The following is a 17286-nucleotide window of genomic DNA, read 5'->3' as shown; positions in this document are numbered from 1 at the left end:
CACACACACACACACACACACACACACACACACACACACACACACACTGGGATATTACTCAGCCATAAAAAAGAATGAGGTCTTGCCATTTGTGACAACATGGATAGACCAAAGGGTATTGTGCTAAATGAAATAAGACAGAGAAAGACAAATACCACATGACTTCACCTATATGTGGAATCTAAAAAACAAAACAAATGAACAAACAAACAAGAAAACAGAAACATTCATAAATAGAGAACAAACTGGTGGTTGTCAGAAGGGAGAGGGGTGGGGGAATGAGTGCAATGGGTGAAGGGGAGTGGGAGGTAAAGGTTTCTAGTTATGGAATAAATAAGTCATGGGGATAAAAGGTACACCATAGGAATACAATCAATGGTATTGTAATAGTGTTAAATAGTGACAGATAGTAACTACACTTACAGTGAACATAGCATAATGTATAGAATTGGAAAATCACCATGTTGCACACCTGAAACTGGAGTCAGATAAGTGGATTCAGATAGAGAAGAGCAGCCAAGAGACAGAGAGAACACAAAACAACATTTTAACACCTAGATCTAGCTATACCTGAGGTTCCTAGGACCTCTGGATCGTTCCCTTACCTCCCTTAATCTAGTCTGAATTATAGTTCGGTCACTTTCCAATGAAATAGTCCTAAATAATACATTGGACAGAACTGACTAATGTTTTCAAAAAATGGGGGAGGAAGATTACAAATCCTAGTGGGTCTTAAATCCAGGAAAAACCTAAGGAATTAGACACCTACAGAGACTCGAGAACACAAATAGGTATTTAAATAGGTTCTTGAAAGGAGGGCAAGGAAAGATTTTAAGAACTAACAAAAGTCTACTCATGTCAGAAATACCTTTTGTGAAGGTTGTGGTTAAACATAGTTGCCTGAGTACTTACAGATAAATATAACTGAGAAAAATGAATTGAAGGAGTGAAGGACACAGAAAAAAAAGGACATTGAAATGGAAAATAAAAATGTGAAACAACAAGGTGGTGGAAATGAGTAGTTATTGGCCAAAATATATAAACTTTCAGTTATAGGATGAGTAAGTTCTGGGAATCTAATGTACAGCATGGTGATTATAGTTAATAAAATTGTATTTATACTTGAAAGTTGCTAAGGGAGTAGATCTTAAGTGTTCTCACCACACTCAAAAAAGGTAATTATGTGAGGTGATGGATGTGTTAACTAATCCTATTGCAGCAATCATTTTGCAATATACATATATATATATATATGTATATACATATATATGTATGTATTGAATTATCACATTGTACACCTCAAGCTTACATGATGTTATGTCAGTTATATCTCAATAAAGCTGGCAAAGAAAAAGAGCCACTAAAAAGAAAGAAAGAAACAGCAATGTGACATATAAACAATAAACACTCAAATAGGCTGCAAGCTTGCAAACTTTCCAGAAACATCATCTACAGGAAACATTTGTAATCATAAATGGTGGAAGAATCATAATTCCTTTATGACTTTATTTGACTTAGATCATATCCTAACATTATTTTTTAATAATAGCAACTCTGAGCTTGACTTTAAAAAGTAGGTTGTAAGTATGACTACTAACTTACAAAAGTAGTAGCCCAGTTGCAGAAGTCCCTAACTCCTTTGCGCACATTTTCATAACAAAGAGGACCATCTTCATGGAGCAAATCTGTTTTGCTTGGCTTCTTTTCTTCATAAAGCCATTGACCTGGATGTGACACGGGAGTCTTCTTGGGACTAGGGATAATGAGATCATCAAAGACTTATAAGATGAGACACCATGAATCCAAGTAGATTTCAAACACTATCTTTTTTTTTTATGTTATGTTAGTCATCATACATCATTAGTTTTTGATGTAGTGATCCACATTCAAACACTATCTTGAGGAAAGAAGATGGTAATGTGTGCATTTCTAAAGTCTCTCACAAGCTCATACAAGGTAAACGTTAATTTTCCAAAATCACATTCTCATCCATATCATAAAGGCAAGTATATCATGATTAGTTATAATAATTAAAATGTATATAGAATTTTCCAGTATAAGTTGATTTTTTGAAATTATGAGTACCATTTATTAAGATATGTACCAAATTACTGTGCTTGGAGTCTGCTAAAGCTGTAGGCAATCTTGGCAAGCAGGAGATGTCCTTGACTTCTCTCTCTCTCATCCCTAAAATCCAGCGCATTAACAAATCTGGTAGGTTTTAACTCTGTCTCCGTCTCTGGACTGTTACAAATGCTCCTCACTGGTGTCTCTGATCTTCTCTTAGTGCCCCAACCCCCAACACCTAATCCATTCTCAGCACTGAAGCTAAAACAGTCAATTTCAAAATATAAATCTGGTCATAGCAAATGAGGCCACCCTCCACCCTCAATTAAACCTCTTAATAGCTTCTTTTTAAATTGAGATATAATTCACATAGTATAATATTTACCATTTCAAGGTGTACAATTCAGTGGCTTCCATACATTTACAAAGTTATGTAACCACTACTATTATCTAATTCTGGAACATCTGCATTAACCCCAAAAAGCAGCTCCATAACCACTGACAGTCACTCTTCATTTCCCCCATTCTCTCTGCTCCTGAAAACCAGTAATCTACATTCTGTCTCTATGGACTTGCCTATTCTAGACATTTTATCTGAATGGAACCTTATAATATATGGCATTTTGTGTCGGGCTTCCTTCACTTAGTATCACATTTCAAGGTTCATATATGCTATAGCATGTATCAGTGGTTTACTCCTTTTTATGACTAAGTCACATTTTCTGAATGGACCACATTTCATTTATCAATCATCAGTTGATGGACATCTGGGCTATTATGCTTAGTGCTGCTATGAACGTTCAGGTACAAGTTTTTGTGTTCAATAGCTTATTACTCTCCCATTAAAGACCTAAGTCTTAACTCAGCTTCCAAGGCTCTTCATGGCCTGATCCTTGCCTGTATCTCCCGATGCTTCTGGCATTACCACCCTCCCTCATTCTCTGAGCTCCAGTCATCGTGGCCTTCTTTCAGTTCCATGAATTCATCATGGTCCCTTCAGCCACAGGGCCTTTGCACATATTGTACCATCTGACTGCAATGCCTTCTGCATTCCCTCATCCCCCTTATGTTCCAACATACATATCCTTTCCTCAGGGAGGTATTCCCGGGCTGTCCCCAGAACCCATACTTCCTTCCCAGCACCCTGTACCTTTTATTTGTAGCGCCCATATATTAATTCGTCCATCCATTCATTCAACAAACATTTATTAAACACCAACTAAGTACGAGGCACAGCTCCAGGCATTAGGATTCAGCTGTAAATAAAGTTTAAACCTGTTCTCATAGAACTTAAGATTAAGACAGATAGGAAAGAGGTAAGCCTATGCCAGGTGATTGCCAAGTGATATAAAGAAAAATAAAAGAAGGCAGGAGGGATGGATAGTGTTGACAGGGGACTTTTTATTTCTACAGAGAAGGCCTCGCCACCAAAGTGATAGTTGAGCAGAGACCCAAAAGAAGAAGTGGATCACACCATGCAGAATCAAACTGCAGACACCAGGCAGAAAAGAAGAACATGTACAAGGGTCCCAAGGCGTGAGCGTGCTGAGCGTGGACGAGGAGCAGCAGAGAGTCTTGTGTGACTGGAGGACAGAGTAGAGGAGGGTGAAGTCTGACGGGTAACGGGGCCTGATCGTAAGAGACCTTAGAGGCAACTGTAAGACTTTGGATTTTACTCTGAATAAGCAAGCAATTGGAGAATTTTTTAAAATAAAAACCATAGCGTTTATTGTCATCATATGTATCCTGCAGTACATTTTTTTAAATTGAAGTATACTTGACACATGATCATGTCACATTAGTTTCAGGTGTACAACGTAGTGACCCGACAGGTCTATATGTTACCCTGTGCTCACCACAGATGTAGCTGCCATCTGTCACCCTAGGAGGCTATTACAATACCATCGACTACATTCCCTATGTGTACCTTAACTGGAGAATTCTGAGCAGAGGAATTGAGGCTGACGTAATTTTTGAAAGAATCATTTTAACTACTGTGTGACAAATACACTGGGGCAGGGAGAGGGGCTACGTTGGGTGGAGGCCATGAGACCACTTAGTAGACTATGGCAATAATTCAGGCAAGAGATGGTGTTATCTTGGAACAGAGTGACAGTCATACCGTAGGTGAGAGTCCGGATATATTTCAAAGATAAAGCCATTAAGATTTGTTGGCAGTTTCAAAAGTAACTGGAAGAATGAAATTGCCATTTCCTGATCTGGAAAAGACAGAAGGGGGAGTAGGTTTGGGGAAGAAATCGAGAGTTCAGTGTGGACTGGTTGAGTTTGAGATGGCAAGTGTACATCCAAGGGCAAACAGTGAGCATCCATATAAAAGGGGCAGGATGGGGTCCCCTCGGTAGGTGTCTGAGACTGATGCACTTCAAGGTTAAAAGGAAAATGAGAAGCGACCAGCAAACGAAGACTGGGGAGAAGTCACTGAAGGAGGAGGAGAAGCAAGCATGGGGGCCGTTCCAGAGGCCAGGTGAACAAAAGTGTTTCAAGCAAGAGGACAGCATCAACTGTGTCAGCTGCTACTGGCCCATCAAGCATGATGACCACTGAGAACGGACGAGGGGACAGAGAGGTCAATGGCAACCGTGACCAAGGGCAGATCCATTGGAGTGCTGGTGAGTTAAAGAAAGAAGAGGAAGTGATTATGGACTCCCCTTTCAAGGAGTTTTGCTCTAAAGGAAAGGAGAGACTCTGAGCTCAATGAAAATTGTTTTGAAGATGGGAGATATTACCTCACGCTGTGGTGGGCTGATAATGACCCCCAAAGAGATCAGGTGCTAATCCTTGGAACCTGTAAATGTTACTTTACTTGGAAAAATCGTCTCTATAGATATGATAAACTTAAGGAGCTTGAGATGGGGAGATTATCTTAGATTATCTGGGTGGGTCCTAAATGCCACCATGAGTGTCCTTGTAAGAGAGGGGCACAGGGAGATTTCACACACACACACACACACACACACACACACACACACACACACACACACACACAGGAGAAGGGGAGGTGAAGACAGAGCAGACAGATTTGAAGATGTTGACCGTGAAGACTGGAGTGATGTGGCCACAGCCACGGCCACAGTAGTCACCAGAAGCTCGAAGAAGCAAGGAGTGCATTCTTCCCTAGAGCCTCTAGAAGGAACATGGTCCTGCTGATACTTTGATTTCAGCACAGTAATACTGATTTTGGACTCTGGCCTCCAGAACTGTGAGATAATAAATTTCTGTGGTTTTAAGCCACCAAATTCATGTTACTTTGTACAGCAGCCGCTGTATAAGAATATGCTAACAGAATGGGCTAAGGCTATGCTGAAAAACTTGCCATTATGTAATTATACATTCACTTTGGGATGATAATTTATTAAGATACTAGTTTTGTTCACTTCCTCTATACTATTATCTTCCCCCCTTTTGAGTAGATAACACATTTGTTTTGAATTCCTTGCCCTGGAGATTTTTTCAGGGTTGCTTATTTCAGGAAAACTGCCTATAGTTAAAGGCAGAACCTATATTGTGTAGAAGCCCAAGCTTATTGCAGCAATTAAGCTAGATATTGTGGGTGACATGAGAAGAGACAGGTGGGTATGAAGAGTGTACCACAAACAGCAAGAGAGAAGAGTCTCAAAGACCAGAAAGAAGTTAAAGATCAGTCCTGCAATTACTGGGGACCCATCCCACCTTCTTATAGTACAAATAATGACCATGATTGGTTTGCTGTTCAGTGGGATGAGGGCTTGGAGTTAGATATAAATAGAAAGAGAGAGAGAGAAGTAGTATTTTATAAACATATGGCTTTGTGAACTAAGATGCATACCTTCCTTAGGTATTAACTTCTCCCTTCCACACCATGCTGCAATCACCATGAGGACAGGCTCCTAATCCGTTTACCACCATATCCTCAGAACCTAACATTGTCTATGACCCATAGCAGGTACTCAGTAAATACTGTTGTTTTGTTTTGTTTTGCTTTGTTTTGCATAAAGAGAACTAGCTAACAGTTCACTGAGGATCAAAAAATTCAAAGATGCTCATAGGGCCACAGTGACCCACACTGTTGGGGTCTCCAAGGGGATCCCTACTTATAACACTCCTCCCTCTTCCCCACCCAGGTTCTGAGCAAAATAACATAAAGAGCAAAGATGAAAGCCAAAATATCACCTTTACTGCTGACAGCAGCCATGTTGGAGCACATGGGTTTAGGTTCAAAAGGACTTGTTAACTGAAACCCAGAAATGGGCAGACTGTCCCATGCAGGCCCCAGTGGTGCTGGGCCAGGGTGGGGCTCCCCTCAGGGAGGGAGGAGCAGAGGATTTATGCTTCCCATGGGTCATCTTGCTTCCTAGGGGAAGAAGGACAGAGCTGAGATGAGTGTGCCCAGTTATTCTCCCCAATTTTATGAGGGGGTACACTCAGGGGCTAGGATGGTTGGGTTCCTGTCACCTGTGTCTCACTTTAGCAAACATGTATAATTTAATAAAAGCTCTGCATGGCCCCTTCCACACACCATGGGCCTGGGTCCTCTGTAAGTGGTCTGGGGGCTGTGGATCGGTTGCTCTCTCCTCCACCCACACTGCTGAGGGCTCACCAGTGACATCATTTAAATTCACAAGTCGAATTTGTATCCAAAAACTATTTTTTTAAAGATTTTATTTATTTATTTGAGAGAGAGAGAGAGAGAGAGAAAGAGAGAGAGAGACCAAGTGGGGGGGAGGGGCAGACAGCGAGGGAGATGCAGGCTCCCCACTGAGCAGGGAGCCCTACATGGGGCTCGATCCCAGGCCCTTGGGATTACAACCCAAGCCGAAGTCAGATGCTTAACTGACTGAGCCATCCAGGTGCCGCCCAAATCTATTTTTGTATAGTATACTTATCATTACATTAACATTTCAGATTAAATATTATGTGAACTGGGAATACAAGGGTGTGATACAAAAGAAGGAAGTTTCTATGAAAATGAAGCTTAGAGCTTTGCAAAGGGTCAATGAAGGTGGCGTTACTGGTATAGTTTATGCAAAAACAATGACTGGGAACTTCAAGCAGACACATACTCCAAAACGGCTTGACATTAAAAGATGAGCAAGTGAATATACGGTTATGTTTTAGGATAAAATAAAATGTTTCAAGTACTTAAGTATCATCTTTTCTGATTCCCTGTGTTAATCTTTTTGTTTTGTTTTGTTTTCCAACCAACTACTGGTCCCAATCATGTTGAGTAAAAGACTTCTGACATAGATAATTCAAAGAGTCATTATGGGCCAATTACCCAGGTTTTCTGCGGTTTTCCTCCTCCCAAACAGCTGTGCTAGAGTCAGGTAACCAGGTTGGCTCTATTGCTAGATAATTCACAGCCATTTATGAAACAAACACTACTCACAGTAGGACCCCAGGCTCCTTTCCTTTCTCTTTGGGCACTTAAGTTATTTTGCTTCTCAAAATTATTCAAAAGGAGCTTTGAGAAGGTAAGTCCTCAAATGTTTCATCAGGTGACAGAACCGACAAGGGGTTAAGAACAATACTTACAGTCCCAGGTCGACTTGGGTAGAAGGCTTTTTTAAAAGTTTGGCTGGTTCCTTTTTTCTTTTCCTGACGCCCTGACAATAAGCCCATGTGTCCTCCAGTTTCCTGTCGGGATCCAGCACTTCCAGCACCTTTAATAAGAGCTACAAGCAGAAAACAGCCTTGGAGGGAAGAAAAACGTGCCGAGAAAGAAAGCCCCTTGATTCTAAAACAGAACAGACCAACATGCCCCTTTGCTTTGCTTTTCCAGCAGTTATGCCATTCCTCGGTTTCCGCGCAAGTCCTGTGCCGGGCGCTGTAGGGAAGTGTCCCCCACCTAGACATTAGGGATGCGGCTGTTGTGCTGAGGTTGGGTCTCTAGACAGAATAGTGCCCCTGGGCCTACCCTAGTCCCTCACTGCCCCATTGAGCCAAGTGCCTCTAGAGGGTTTCTATAGTTTTTGACTGCCCAGCATCCATTCTTCCTCCCATACATAACAGTGTCTAGATTTTTCTTTGGGACCCCATCCTTGCTCCACAGGCAGGTCAGGACAATCCAGTCTAATGCAACCAGTGACTGGTTTAGGAACAGGCACATAACCCAAGTTTTACCCATGAGAAGTAGGCTATGGGATTTTGCTGGAAGCATGCAAAAAGAGGTGTTCTTTTTCTTGGCAGAATTTAAATCTAGAGCAGCCTGTGGCCATCATATTACCATAAGAAGAGATCCTGCCTCAGAAAGAAGCCAACACACCTCTCTCGGGGAGGTGAGACATGGAAATAAGGGTCACCATCCCAAGTGCCATCTGAGGGTATGTGGAGATAATCTGCTTGTCATGGGCTCAGAAGCTCTGGCCTGCAGGAGGCAGTGGAGGAAAGCCCCAAGTGGAAAATAAATGATTAGAAATTCTAGTTGTCTTTTCTGCCACTAATCATTTATTCATTCATTCGTTATGCACAAATATTTATTGAGTGTCTACCATATGCCAGGTATTAGTGGTACACAGTGAAAGAGGCAGATAAAGTCCCTGCCCTTCTAGAGATTTTATTCCAGCAAGGAGCCCAGTGGTGACAAGAGCTACGATGAAAAATAGATCAGGGTGAGGGTTAGAGGAGCGGGTGGAAGGGCAGTGTTATTTTATGAGACATTTGAGCAAGGATCTGAAGGTGTGAAGGAGTGAGCCAGACAGACACACAGGGGCAGGTGTCCTGGGCACGGAAGAGAAATCTGAATTGGACATGTTTGCTCACGTCCACAGAGCAGCAGGAGGCCAGCGCGGCCGGGGCCGGGTGAGAGCAGAGGAGTAGGCGGCGAGGCTGGAGCGGGAGTGGAGCAGGGGTGGGGCGGAGAGCAGACGCAGACGGCACAAGGGCCTTTCTGACCAGGGCGGAGACTTGACTCTGACTAAGAAAGGGCCCTGGAAGGGCTTTGCAGAGAAGTCAGCCGTGCTGACTGACCTAGGGGACAGGCTACGTTGAGGGGAGTGGGTAGCAGGTACTGTTAGGTCCCTGCCCAATATCCATTCCGCCTTTTTCCTCGAATCTAACAGAATTGTATTCTAGATTTTGTTCTCCGTCACAATGCCCAACCAAGAAACTCAATTTTCTAGACTCCCATACAGTCAGCTGGCACGGACCCTTTAACTTTTGTTCCCACTACCCGCCCCCCCCCCCCCGCCCTCTTGTTTGAAAGACCCACTGCGGAGGCGTGGAAGCCATCTTGAGATTCAAGCCAAGAAAGAGCCAGATGCTAAGGATTATGGCACTCAGAGTCAAAAGCAGCCCGGGACACTGGAGCTGCCCTCCAAACCCAGCCTAATGATGCAGTGACTTTTCCCCCACGACCTTTCAGGTCCCCCCATGCCGCCTACCCAGCCGTTAGTTAAGTACGATGGACCCCGGCTGACACCAGGCTATAGTAACAGAAGCAAGACTGGACAATTCCCCCTTGGTTTCTGCCCTCCAAAAGTCCCAAGCGAAGGAGATTGGTAGACCTTCAGGGGAAAAGAAGTCGAATGTTTCGGTTTACTGGACCTTTATGAGTTGTGTGGCTTCACAGCAAACAAAAGGAGTGGCGAGTGCGTTGCTGCCAATGTCCTTCCCGGGCGCAGAGAAAAGAAGTCTGCGCCAGCCCCCATGAGCACTCTCACCCTGGGAGGCGTTCCTCACCCCCCCAACCATGCAAGCATGTCACCCCCTCAAAGGAGCTCCCACACGTCCAAGGAGAATTCTTTTCAAGGCCCTCCCACAACCCTAGGTCAGGAGGTCACCTCGACAGGCATGTCTTCCCCCAGATTAGGGTAGAGAGCCAAAGGGTGCGGGGTTAGCTGGGCTTCAACATCCGCCAGGAATGCCTTCCGCGCCCGCGTCGCTGGTGACAGCTTGGGAAACAGGGCTGCTTCCTTGGGCCGCCTGTGTTGCCTCTTCCTTGGGGCAGGTCGGGGAGCTGTGTGACGGATCTGCGGGAGAAAGGCCTCCTGAGGACCCCGAATGAGCAGACCCTCGCAAGGCGGGCAGCCCCTCCTGAAGTCATCCAGTCCCTTCTTCACAAACGTCCACCGCAGGCTGTTCAGGGAGGTGGGACACGTCAGCTTGTGCCTGTGCTTTGTGAAACACTTGGAAGGTAGACTCTCCTTGTACCTGGAAGACAACATGCCTGGTTGTATGGAGCACAGGGATTGGGGCGGGAGACAGAGGTTGTAAGGAGGCTGGCCTCCACCTTTCTTGAGGAGGTGAGGTAAGAGAGGAGGGGTTCCGAGGAGAGGGTTGAGCTAATAAGACTCCTAGTTCACCGCACATCATCTCTGGCCTATGCAAGGCCCTTCTCCTGTTTCCTTAGGCTGTTACCCCGTATCCCATTCTAATTGCCCCCCTGCACAGGCAAAACCCCTCTCACAGATTTAAAATGTACCCTTTTGCTTGTATACTCCTTGTAATATCTGTATCATTCTTTTATGTGCATGTATCCTTAATTTACATATATGGTAATATTCCATTTCTTACTGATTTGCCAAGTACCATATTATAAAGGCCCATCCATGTCACTAGGTGTAAATCTAATTCATTATTACCACCTGGTTCATCTACGCATGCTCCTCTCTCACAAGTTGCAGCTCCTCCAGGGACCTTTTCTTATCCTTTAAAAGACCACAGTGCAGTGGGAAGAACCTGCATCCCAGGGACCACTCATGCCTAACTAGCCAAATGACCTTGGCACTTCATTTAACTTCTGTTGGCTTCAGTTAACCCCTTAACCTCAGGTCAAAGATTTCAAACTGGCAGTCCATGGGCTGCATGGGACCTACAAACCTGTCATTTGGTCCCTTTTCTGTTTGAATAAGAATTAGAAGACCTAACATATATCAAGGACTTATATAACAGGCATGTTCTAAATGCTTTACATGTATGAACTTATCTGAATCTCATAACAATCCAATGAAGTAGGTACCGAGTACTGGCATTATTCCCACTTATAGATAAGGAAACCGAGGCACGAAGAAGTTTGAGAACAAAACAAACACTTGTGAAAGATCCCACAGCTAATGAGTGGTAGAGGTGGGATTTTAATCCAGGTAGTGTGACTCCAGAGAAAGGTGCTTAAGCACTACACTAGAGCTTCTGACATAGAAAAAAGTTCACATACATAATCTAGAACAAAAATCAGGCTCTCTGGGAACACTGGGTCCACCTTTTCATGGAGCCACCAATTAGTATAATGGTTGCCCTCTATAGACAAGTCCTATGCTCCCTTAGTCAGGGTCTCCACCCCTCCCTACTGCTTTATTCTACCCAGGCTGCTTCACCGAGTTTCCTTACCCACAAGGCCCCTGTCTGCACTGAGTTGTTAGGATATAAATATGAGATGGAAGCAGTTGATGGAAGGAAAATAAGACCAGTTCCTGGATAATCTAACACATCCAGCCATTGCCTAAGTCAGGACTTGGAACCTGAGCAGCTGAAGGGCAGGTCACTCATTCTCTTACTACATCACTGCCTTACTCAGATGTTTCTATATTATTGGTGTCTTTTCCTGAAGCCTCTTCCACCTCCAGGCCCCTTTCATCTGTAACGGCTCATTACACCAAATCTACTCCTTGCTGCACTCTTCTTTATAGGCACAAAGCGTTTCTAAGAGGTTCTAGTTTAATCCCTATTCTTTCCTTATGAGTCCTAGAAATGTCTTGCTTGCTATATGTGCATGCTGGGAGGGGGGGCTTAAACCAGCTCTACTGTGAAGATCTAGATGAAAGGATACAAAAAGTTGCTCTTTGAAATGAACAAATCACTCTTAAATAGCTAAGTGGCAGGGTGTTGAAATTACATCTAACCTTAAGATTTGATGACCCATTCAGCATGACCTATTAGTAAGTAACCTTCTATAATATTAGAAATCTTTACAAAGTTTATTTTCTACACATTTACAACTAACTCAAACATCCAAGCACTTCATGAAATCCAATCTGATGACTGATATTTTTGCTTACGGACAGTTATACCCCTCGAAATGGGGAAAGTATGGCAGCTAGCTCAAGCCTCAGAATGTTAGAGCTGGCAGAACCTGAAGGAAATCTAGTCCACCTCCTCCCCTCCAAATGAAGAAACCAAGTTCTGAGAGATGAACAAGCAACCACTATAGCAGGAGGGCTTCCCACTACCCCACTTTGCCTCTCGTAGCTAATAAACTTACCTCTGCATTTTGTTGTTTATGAAAAATTTTGCTTGACCCAGAAAATAAAACTGAAAATATTTTTTTCTAAACATTTACTATTTTCACAGTCATTAGCATATGCTACATGGATGGATAGCTCCATCCGTAAGAATTACAAAAGAGTATTGGTCATTTATCCTAAAGAAATGAAAACTTATGTTTCTACAAAAACCTGTATACAAATGTTGATAGCAACAGCAAAAACCAGAAACACCTGCATGTCCTTCAATAGGTAAAACGAATAAACAAACAGTGGTACATCCATACCAGCAATAAAAATGAACAAACTACTGGGGCACCTGGGTGGCGCAGTTAAGTGTCTGCCTTCAGCTCAGGTCATGATCTCAAGGTCCTGGGACTGAGCTCCACATCAGGCTCCCTGCTCAGTGGGGAGTGTGCTTTGCGACAGGAGCGTCGGGCGCTGGTTATTTTATATTTTATACTATAATCATTTAGGTGCCGGGGCACTTGGGTGGCTCAGCCCTTAAGCGTCTGCTTTCTGCTCAGGTCATGATCCCAGGGTCCTGGAATTGAGCCCCGCATCCAGCTCCCTGCTCCGCGGGAGGCCTGCTTCTCCCTCTCCCACTCCCCCTGCTTGTGTTCCCTCTCTCGCTCTCTCTCTCTCTCTCTCTGTGTCAAATAAATAAATAAAATCTTAAAAAAATAATAATCATCATCATCATTTAGGTGCTGAGAGGTGGGGAGAAAAGGGAGGCGGGACCTCCAGCGGCGCCCTCCCCAGCCATCTGCCCCCCCGCCGCCCAGCAAGCACCGGGTGCAGGCGCCCCCACGCGGCACCCACCGGATGCGCCTCCCGGGGCGCGCCGAGCTTACCGGGGCCGCGTCGCCGGCCCGCACAGCCGCCCGGCCTCGGCCATGGTCTCCCCCGCTCCGGGACGACAGCCGGGCCTTCGTGCTGTGTATTCCCGGCCGCCCGGGTCGCTAGGAGACCGCCGAGCTGTGCGCGGGCCGGCCCAGGCGCCCCCTTGCGCACCCGGCTTTCCCCCAGGAACGCGCCGCCCTACCCCCACCGCACCCCGGCCTTCGCCGCCGCTAAGAGCGGCGGGCAGTGGCGGGCCGAGGGAGAAGGAGCAGGTCCTTGGTTTAACCGTGTTGTAATCTGTCGGGAAAGCATCGTCTTCCCACGGAAATTTGCGGTAGGCTGGACCACGCCTGTTTTGCTCACCACCATTTCGAAAAGGGTTTGTTGAAGGAAAGGAAGAAGCGGCTGGATTGATAGCAACAGAAGAAGAGTGAAAAGGGAGGGAAAGGAGTCCGAAAAAAGTCCGAGTGGGGCGAGCGAGCTGAGTGGTTGTGTGGTCGCTTCTTGGAAACCGGTAGCGCTTGCAGCATGGCTGACCAACTGACTGAAGAGCAGATTGCAGAATTCAAAGAAGCTTTTTCACTATTTGACAAGGATGGTGATGGAACTATAACAACAAAGGAATTGGGAACTGTAATGAGGTCTCTTGGGCAAAATCCCACAGAAGCCGAGTTACAGGACATGATTAATGAAGTAGATGCTGATGGTAATGGCACAATTGACTTCCCGGAATTTCTGACAATGATGGCAAGAAAAATGAAAGACACAGACAGTGAAGAAGAAATTAGAGAAGCATTCCGTGTGTTTGATAAGGATGGTAATGGCTATATTAGTGCAGCAGAGCTTCGCCATGTGATGACAAACCTGGGAGAGAAGTTAACAGATGAAGAGGTTGATGAAATGATCAGGGAAGCAGATATTGATGGTGATGGTCAAGTAAACTATGAAGAGTTTGTACAAATGATGACAGCAAAGTGAAGACATTGTACAGAATGTGTTAAATTTCTTGTACAAAATTGTTTATTTGCTTTTTCTTTGTTTGTAACTTATCTGTAAAAGGTTCCCCCCTGCTGTCAAAAAATATGCATGTATAGTAATTAGGACTTCATTCCTCCATGTTTTCTTCCCTTATCTTACTGTCATTGTCCTGAAACCTTATTTTAGAAAATTGATCAAGTAACATGTTGCATGTGGCTTACTCTGGATATATCTAAGCCCTTCTGCACATCCAAACTTAGATGGAGTTGGTCAAATGAGGGAACATCTGGGTTATGCCTTTTTTTTAAGTAGTTTTCTTTAGGAACTGTCAGCATGTTGTTGTTGAAGTGTGGAGTTGTAACTCTGCGTGGACTATGGACAGTCAACAATATGTACTTAAAAGTTGCACTATTGCAAAACGGGTGTATTATCCAGGTACTCGTACACTATTTTTTTGTACTGCTGGTCCTATACCAGAAACATTTTCTTTTATTGTTACTTGCTTTTTAAACTTTGTTTAGCCACTTAAAGAAAATCTGCTTATGGCACAATTTGCCTCAAATCCATTCCAAGTTGTATATTTGTTTTCCAATAAAAAAATTACAATTTACCCAAAAAAAAAAAAAAAGGGAGGGAAAGGCATAGACTGATTTTGGGTGGTAGGAAGGCCTTTTAGCGTGGACTGTTTTTTGGAGGTCTCCTAGGCCTCACCGCCTCCGTAAACTGAGGGCTGAGTACTAATACCTGGTCACCGGCTGATTTCCAGAGTCCCTTCCCGCTCTTGTGTTATTTGATTCTTTTGCCTGGACCCACTTCTAGCAGTGACGTTCCCATCCACTTGGTCCCCGTAGGCAGAAGCCCATGGGAGTATGGCTGGCATGAGGATGTGTGTTGGGTTTTGCTAAGTTCTCTTACTACTTCTGAGTGTTCCTGACTTAAATATTAAGCATTGCTTCCAGAGGAAAAGAGCAGCAAAGCATTCTCCTGTCCCCAAATGTTAAATTGTATTTAAATTGTTTCTTTACAGTGGGATAATTTTCCTAGTCATTTAAAGATGAGTCTTCTCATCTTCAAAATCTCTGGGAATAAATTAGCTTCACCTTTGGGAATCTGTTAACTGTCTGGATACTATTCAAGTTGCTCTGACTGGTACTAGTGTTATGGGACAGAACCAGTTCCTAAGGCAGGTTTGGTTGCCCGAGGCTGGAAAGTCAACAATCTAGAGACAAGTGGTGGTGGTAGGAAAGGAAAGGTTGCTTTATGCAAGAAGCCAGCAACTTGGGAAAGTGGTGGATTAATGTCTCAAAGACCATCTTCCCCATCCAGGTGAAGCTGGAGGATTTTTAAAGGGGAAGCTGTGGGAAAAGAGGGTGGGAGGGGAGCGCTGTGTGCAGGAGAAGCGGGTGCCCAGGCAGTTAGTCATCTGCCGTCATGACCCTGAACAGACTTGTTGGCATCCATGGCTGCTGTTTTCTAATGTAATCAGGCCTTATCTTCTGGGAAAGTTTGGTCCTTCACTCCTCAAGGCCAGTGGTCTGCAAATCTCAAGGACAGTTCGTTCTGCTACAGATCAAGGGACTTGGGTCAGCAAGCAAGGAGTGCATAAGCTTGAAGCAAGTTAACCCTTCAGGCTGGCTGGGGTGCTGATACACTAGTTCCAGCATCTTCATTTGCTGTCTGTGTCCAGCTGCCTTTTCCATGCAGTGTAGAGCCCTGGGTCCCACCACCTGAGATGAATCCTGACTCAGCTACTTAATAATTAGGCACCCCTGGGCACAATTACTCAAACTGTTGTAGCTCCATTGATTTTCTAGTCTGAAATGGAGGAAATAATAGTATCTCCGTATAAGGGTTACTGGCAGATCAAAGAGATAATGATGTAAAGCACTTAACAGTGCTGGCTATTAAGAATCCCTGCTAGTAAGAGCAGTAGTGGTATCTCAGTTGGGGGTGGGGGGGAGAGTAATATTTGCCCTGCCTGCTTCCCAGAGCTGTTGTAAGAGTCAGTTAATGGAGAAAGCGACAATTGTAATGATTATAAGGAGTCTGATCCATTGTTTTCATTATCTTTGGTAATATCTTTCATGTTCATTTGTTTGCAGATTCAAGCTCCTATTACTTTGAGGAAGTAGGATTTTTTCATAAGACTGAGGGGAAGGGTTTTTATCTCTTGCTCCTAGTGCTGGGCCTGGAGTGCAGTAGGTACTCATTCAACAAATATTGGTTGTTATGGTCATTCTCGGCACTAAGGATGCAATGAGGAATAAAACAGACGTGGTCTTTGTCAGCTTGAGTCTTGGTTTCTGGTGTATGTTGCACGAACTAATAAGGATCCACCTGTTTCATGACTTTTGCATCCTCACAAGTTGATTACTTGCTCCATGTAGTAACTTTGACTCCATATCTAGTAAGAGACAAACAACTTCTTTTTACTTCATCACATTCTAAACCCAAATTATAGTCATTACTCAGGGAATCTCTCATTCATTCTCTCTCTTGTCTGTCTCTTTTGCAACACAAAGGTAAAATGTGTTACATATATGAGTAGATGCTATTTAAGAATGAGGATAATGAGGTTCTGGGGGTCTTTTCTAGCTTCACTACCAGGTAGTGTAACCATTTTATTTCCCAGTAGGATTACTCAAACACCCATAACAGGGTTGCCATACACTATTACTGCATCTTTCCCGCTCAAGGACTAATTACTGTTTCTGTAGCATTCTACTCCATACGTAGCAATACTTAGTTCATGGTACTTTCCAGAAAAAAAAAAAAAGCATTTGAACAACAAACACAACAGAACTTTAAGCTGAGAAATTATAAAGTGGTCCTGGACTGGTAGAAACCTTTGGTGTCTTTACAAAATATTACCAGTCATCCCTGCAGGACTACAAGGAGTCTAGACCACTGTACCCCCAGCCAGTTCTTACAGCATTCCTACAGATAAATTTACAGTGGACATGAGCTCACCAACAAAAATAAAACCCACCAAGAAAAAAGGCACAATGACTAAGAGACAGCAGAAACAACAAAGAACAGAATCTGATCACAGAGACTTTATGTATTGGGATGTTCAGATACAGAATATACATAAATAAGATTAGTTTTGTATAAATATATATGTTTACGTACATAAAATAAGCATGTTTCCTGTGTTTTGGAAGTAATAGAGGGATTTGGAAATCTGAGCGAAGTACAAGAA

The 17286-nt window shown here is 43.8% G+C and overlaps 2 protein-coding genes and 1 long non-coding RNA gene across 5 annotated transcripts in view; 1 reads left to right on the top strand and 2 right to left on the bottom strand.

Moving 5' to 3' along the window:
• FAM47E (family with sequence similarity 47 member E) overlaps positions 1-13549 on the bottom strand; it is a 32454-nt gene extending 18905 nt beyond the window's left edge. For all 3 annotated transcript variants that reach the window (XM_073891800.1, XM_025887540.2, XM_073891801.1), the window contains exons 1-4: positions 13118-13549; positions 9846-10215; positions 7600-7739; positions 1603-1753 (exon numbers count right to left, since the gene is read on the bottom strand). In XM_073891800.1, the coding sequence (XP_073747901.1) occupies positions 1603-1753; positions 7600-7739; positions 9846-10215; positions 13118-13161 (705 nt within the window). In that variant the 5' untranslated portion in view covers positions 13162-13549. The remainder of the gene's footprint in view (positions 1-1602; positions 1754-7599; positions 7740-9845; positions 10216-13117) is intronic.
• Positions 13550-13559: 10 nt separating this feature from the next.
• LOC112835869 (calmodulin-1) lies at positions 13560-14712 on the top strand. Its single transcript, XM_025887501.2, has one exon. The coding sequence runs from the start codon at positions 13635-13637 to the stop codon at positions 14082-14084; it is 450 nt and encodes a 149-aa protein (XP_025743286.1). The 5' UTR covers positions 13560-13634; the 3' UTR covers positions 14085-14712.
• Positions 14713-15153: 441 nt separating this feature from the next.
• Positions 15154-17286, bottom strand: part of LOC141372619 (uncharacterized) — a 28229-nt gene continuing 26096 nt past the window's right edge. The window contains exon 3 of the long non-coding RNA XR_012377948.1: positions 15154-16488. This is a non-coding gene — a long non-coding RNA (uncharacterized lncRNA). The remainder of the gene's footprint in view (positions 16489-17286) is intronic.

The sequence above is a fragment of the Callorhinus ursinus genome, unplaced genomic scaffold (genome assembly GCF_003265705.2).
Source record: "Callorhinus ursinus isolate GAN/ISIS: 27379988/994484 unplaced genomic scaffold, GSC_fseal_2.0 scaffold4, whole genome shotgun sequence".
Lineage (NCBI taxonomy): Eukaryota > Metazoa > Chordata > Mammalia > Carnivora > Otariidae > Callorhinus > Callorhinus ursinus.
The sequence above is the reverse complement of the archived record's forward strand: the minus strand, read 5'-3'. Positions and strand labels throughout refer to the sequence as shown.

Bases quoted from the DNA above. Each gene is read 5' to 3' on its own strand.
- LOC112835869 (XM_025887501.2), top strand. From the start codon at position 13,635: ATGGCTGACCAACTGACTGAAGAGCAGATTGCAGAATTCAAAGAAGCT.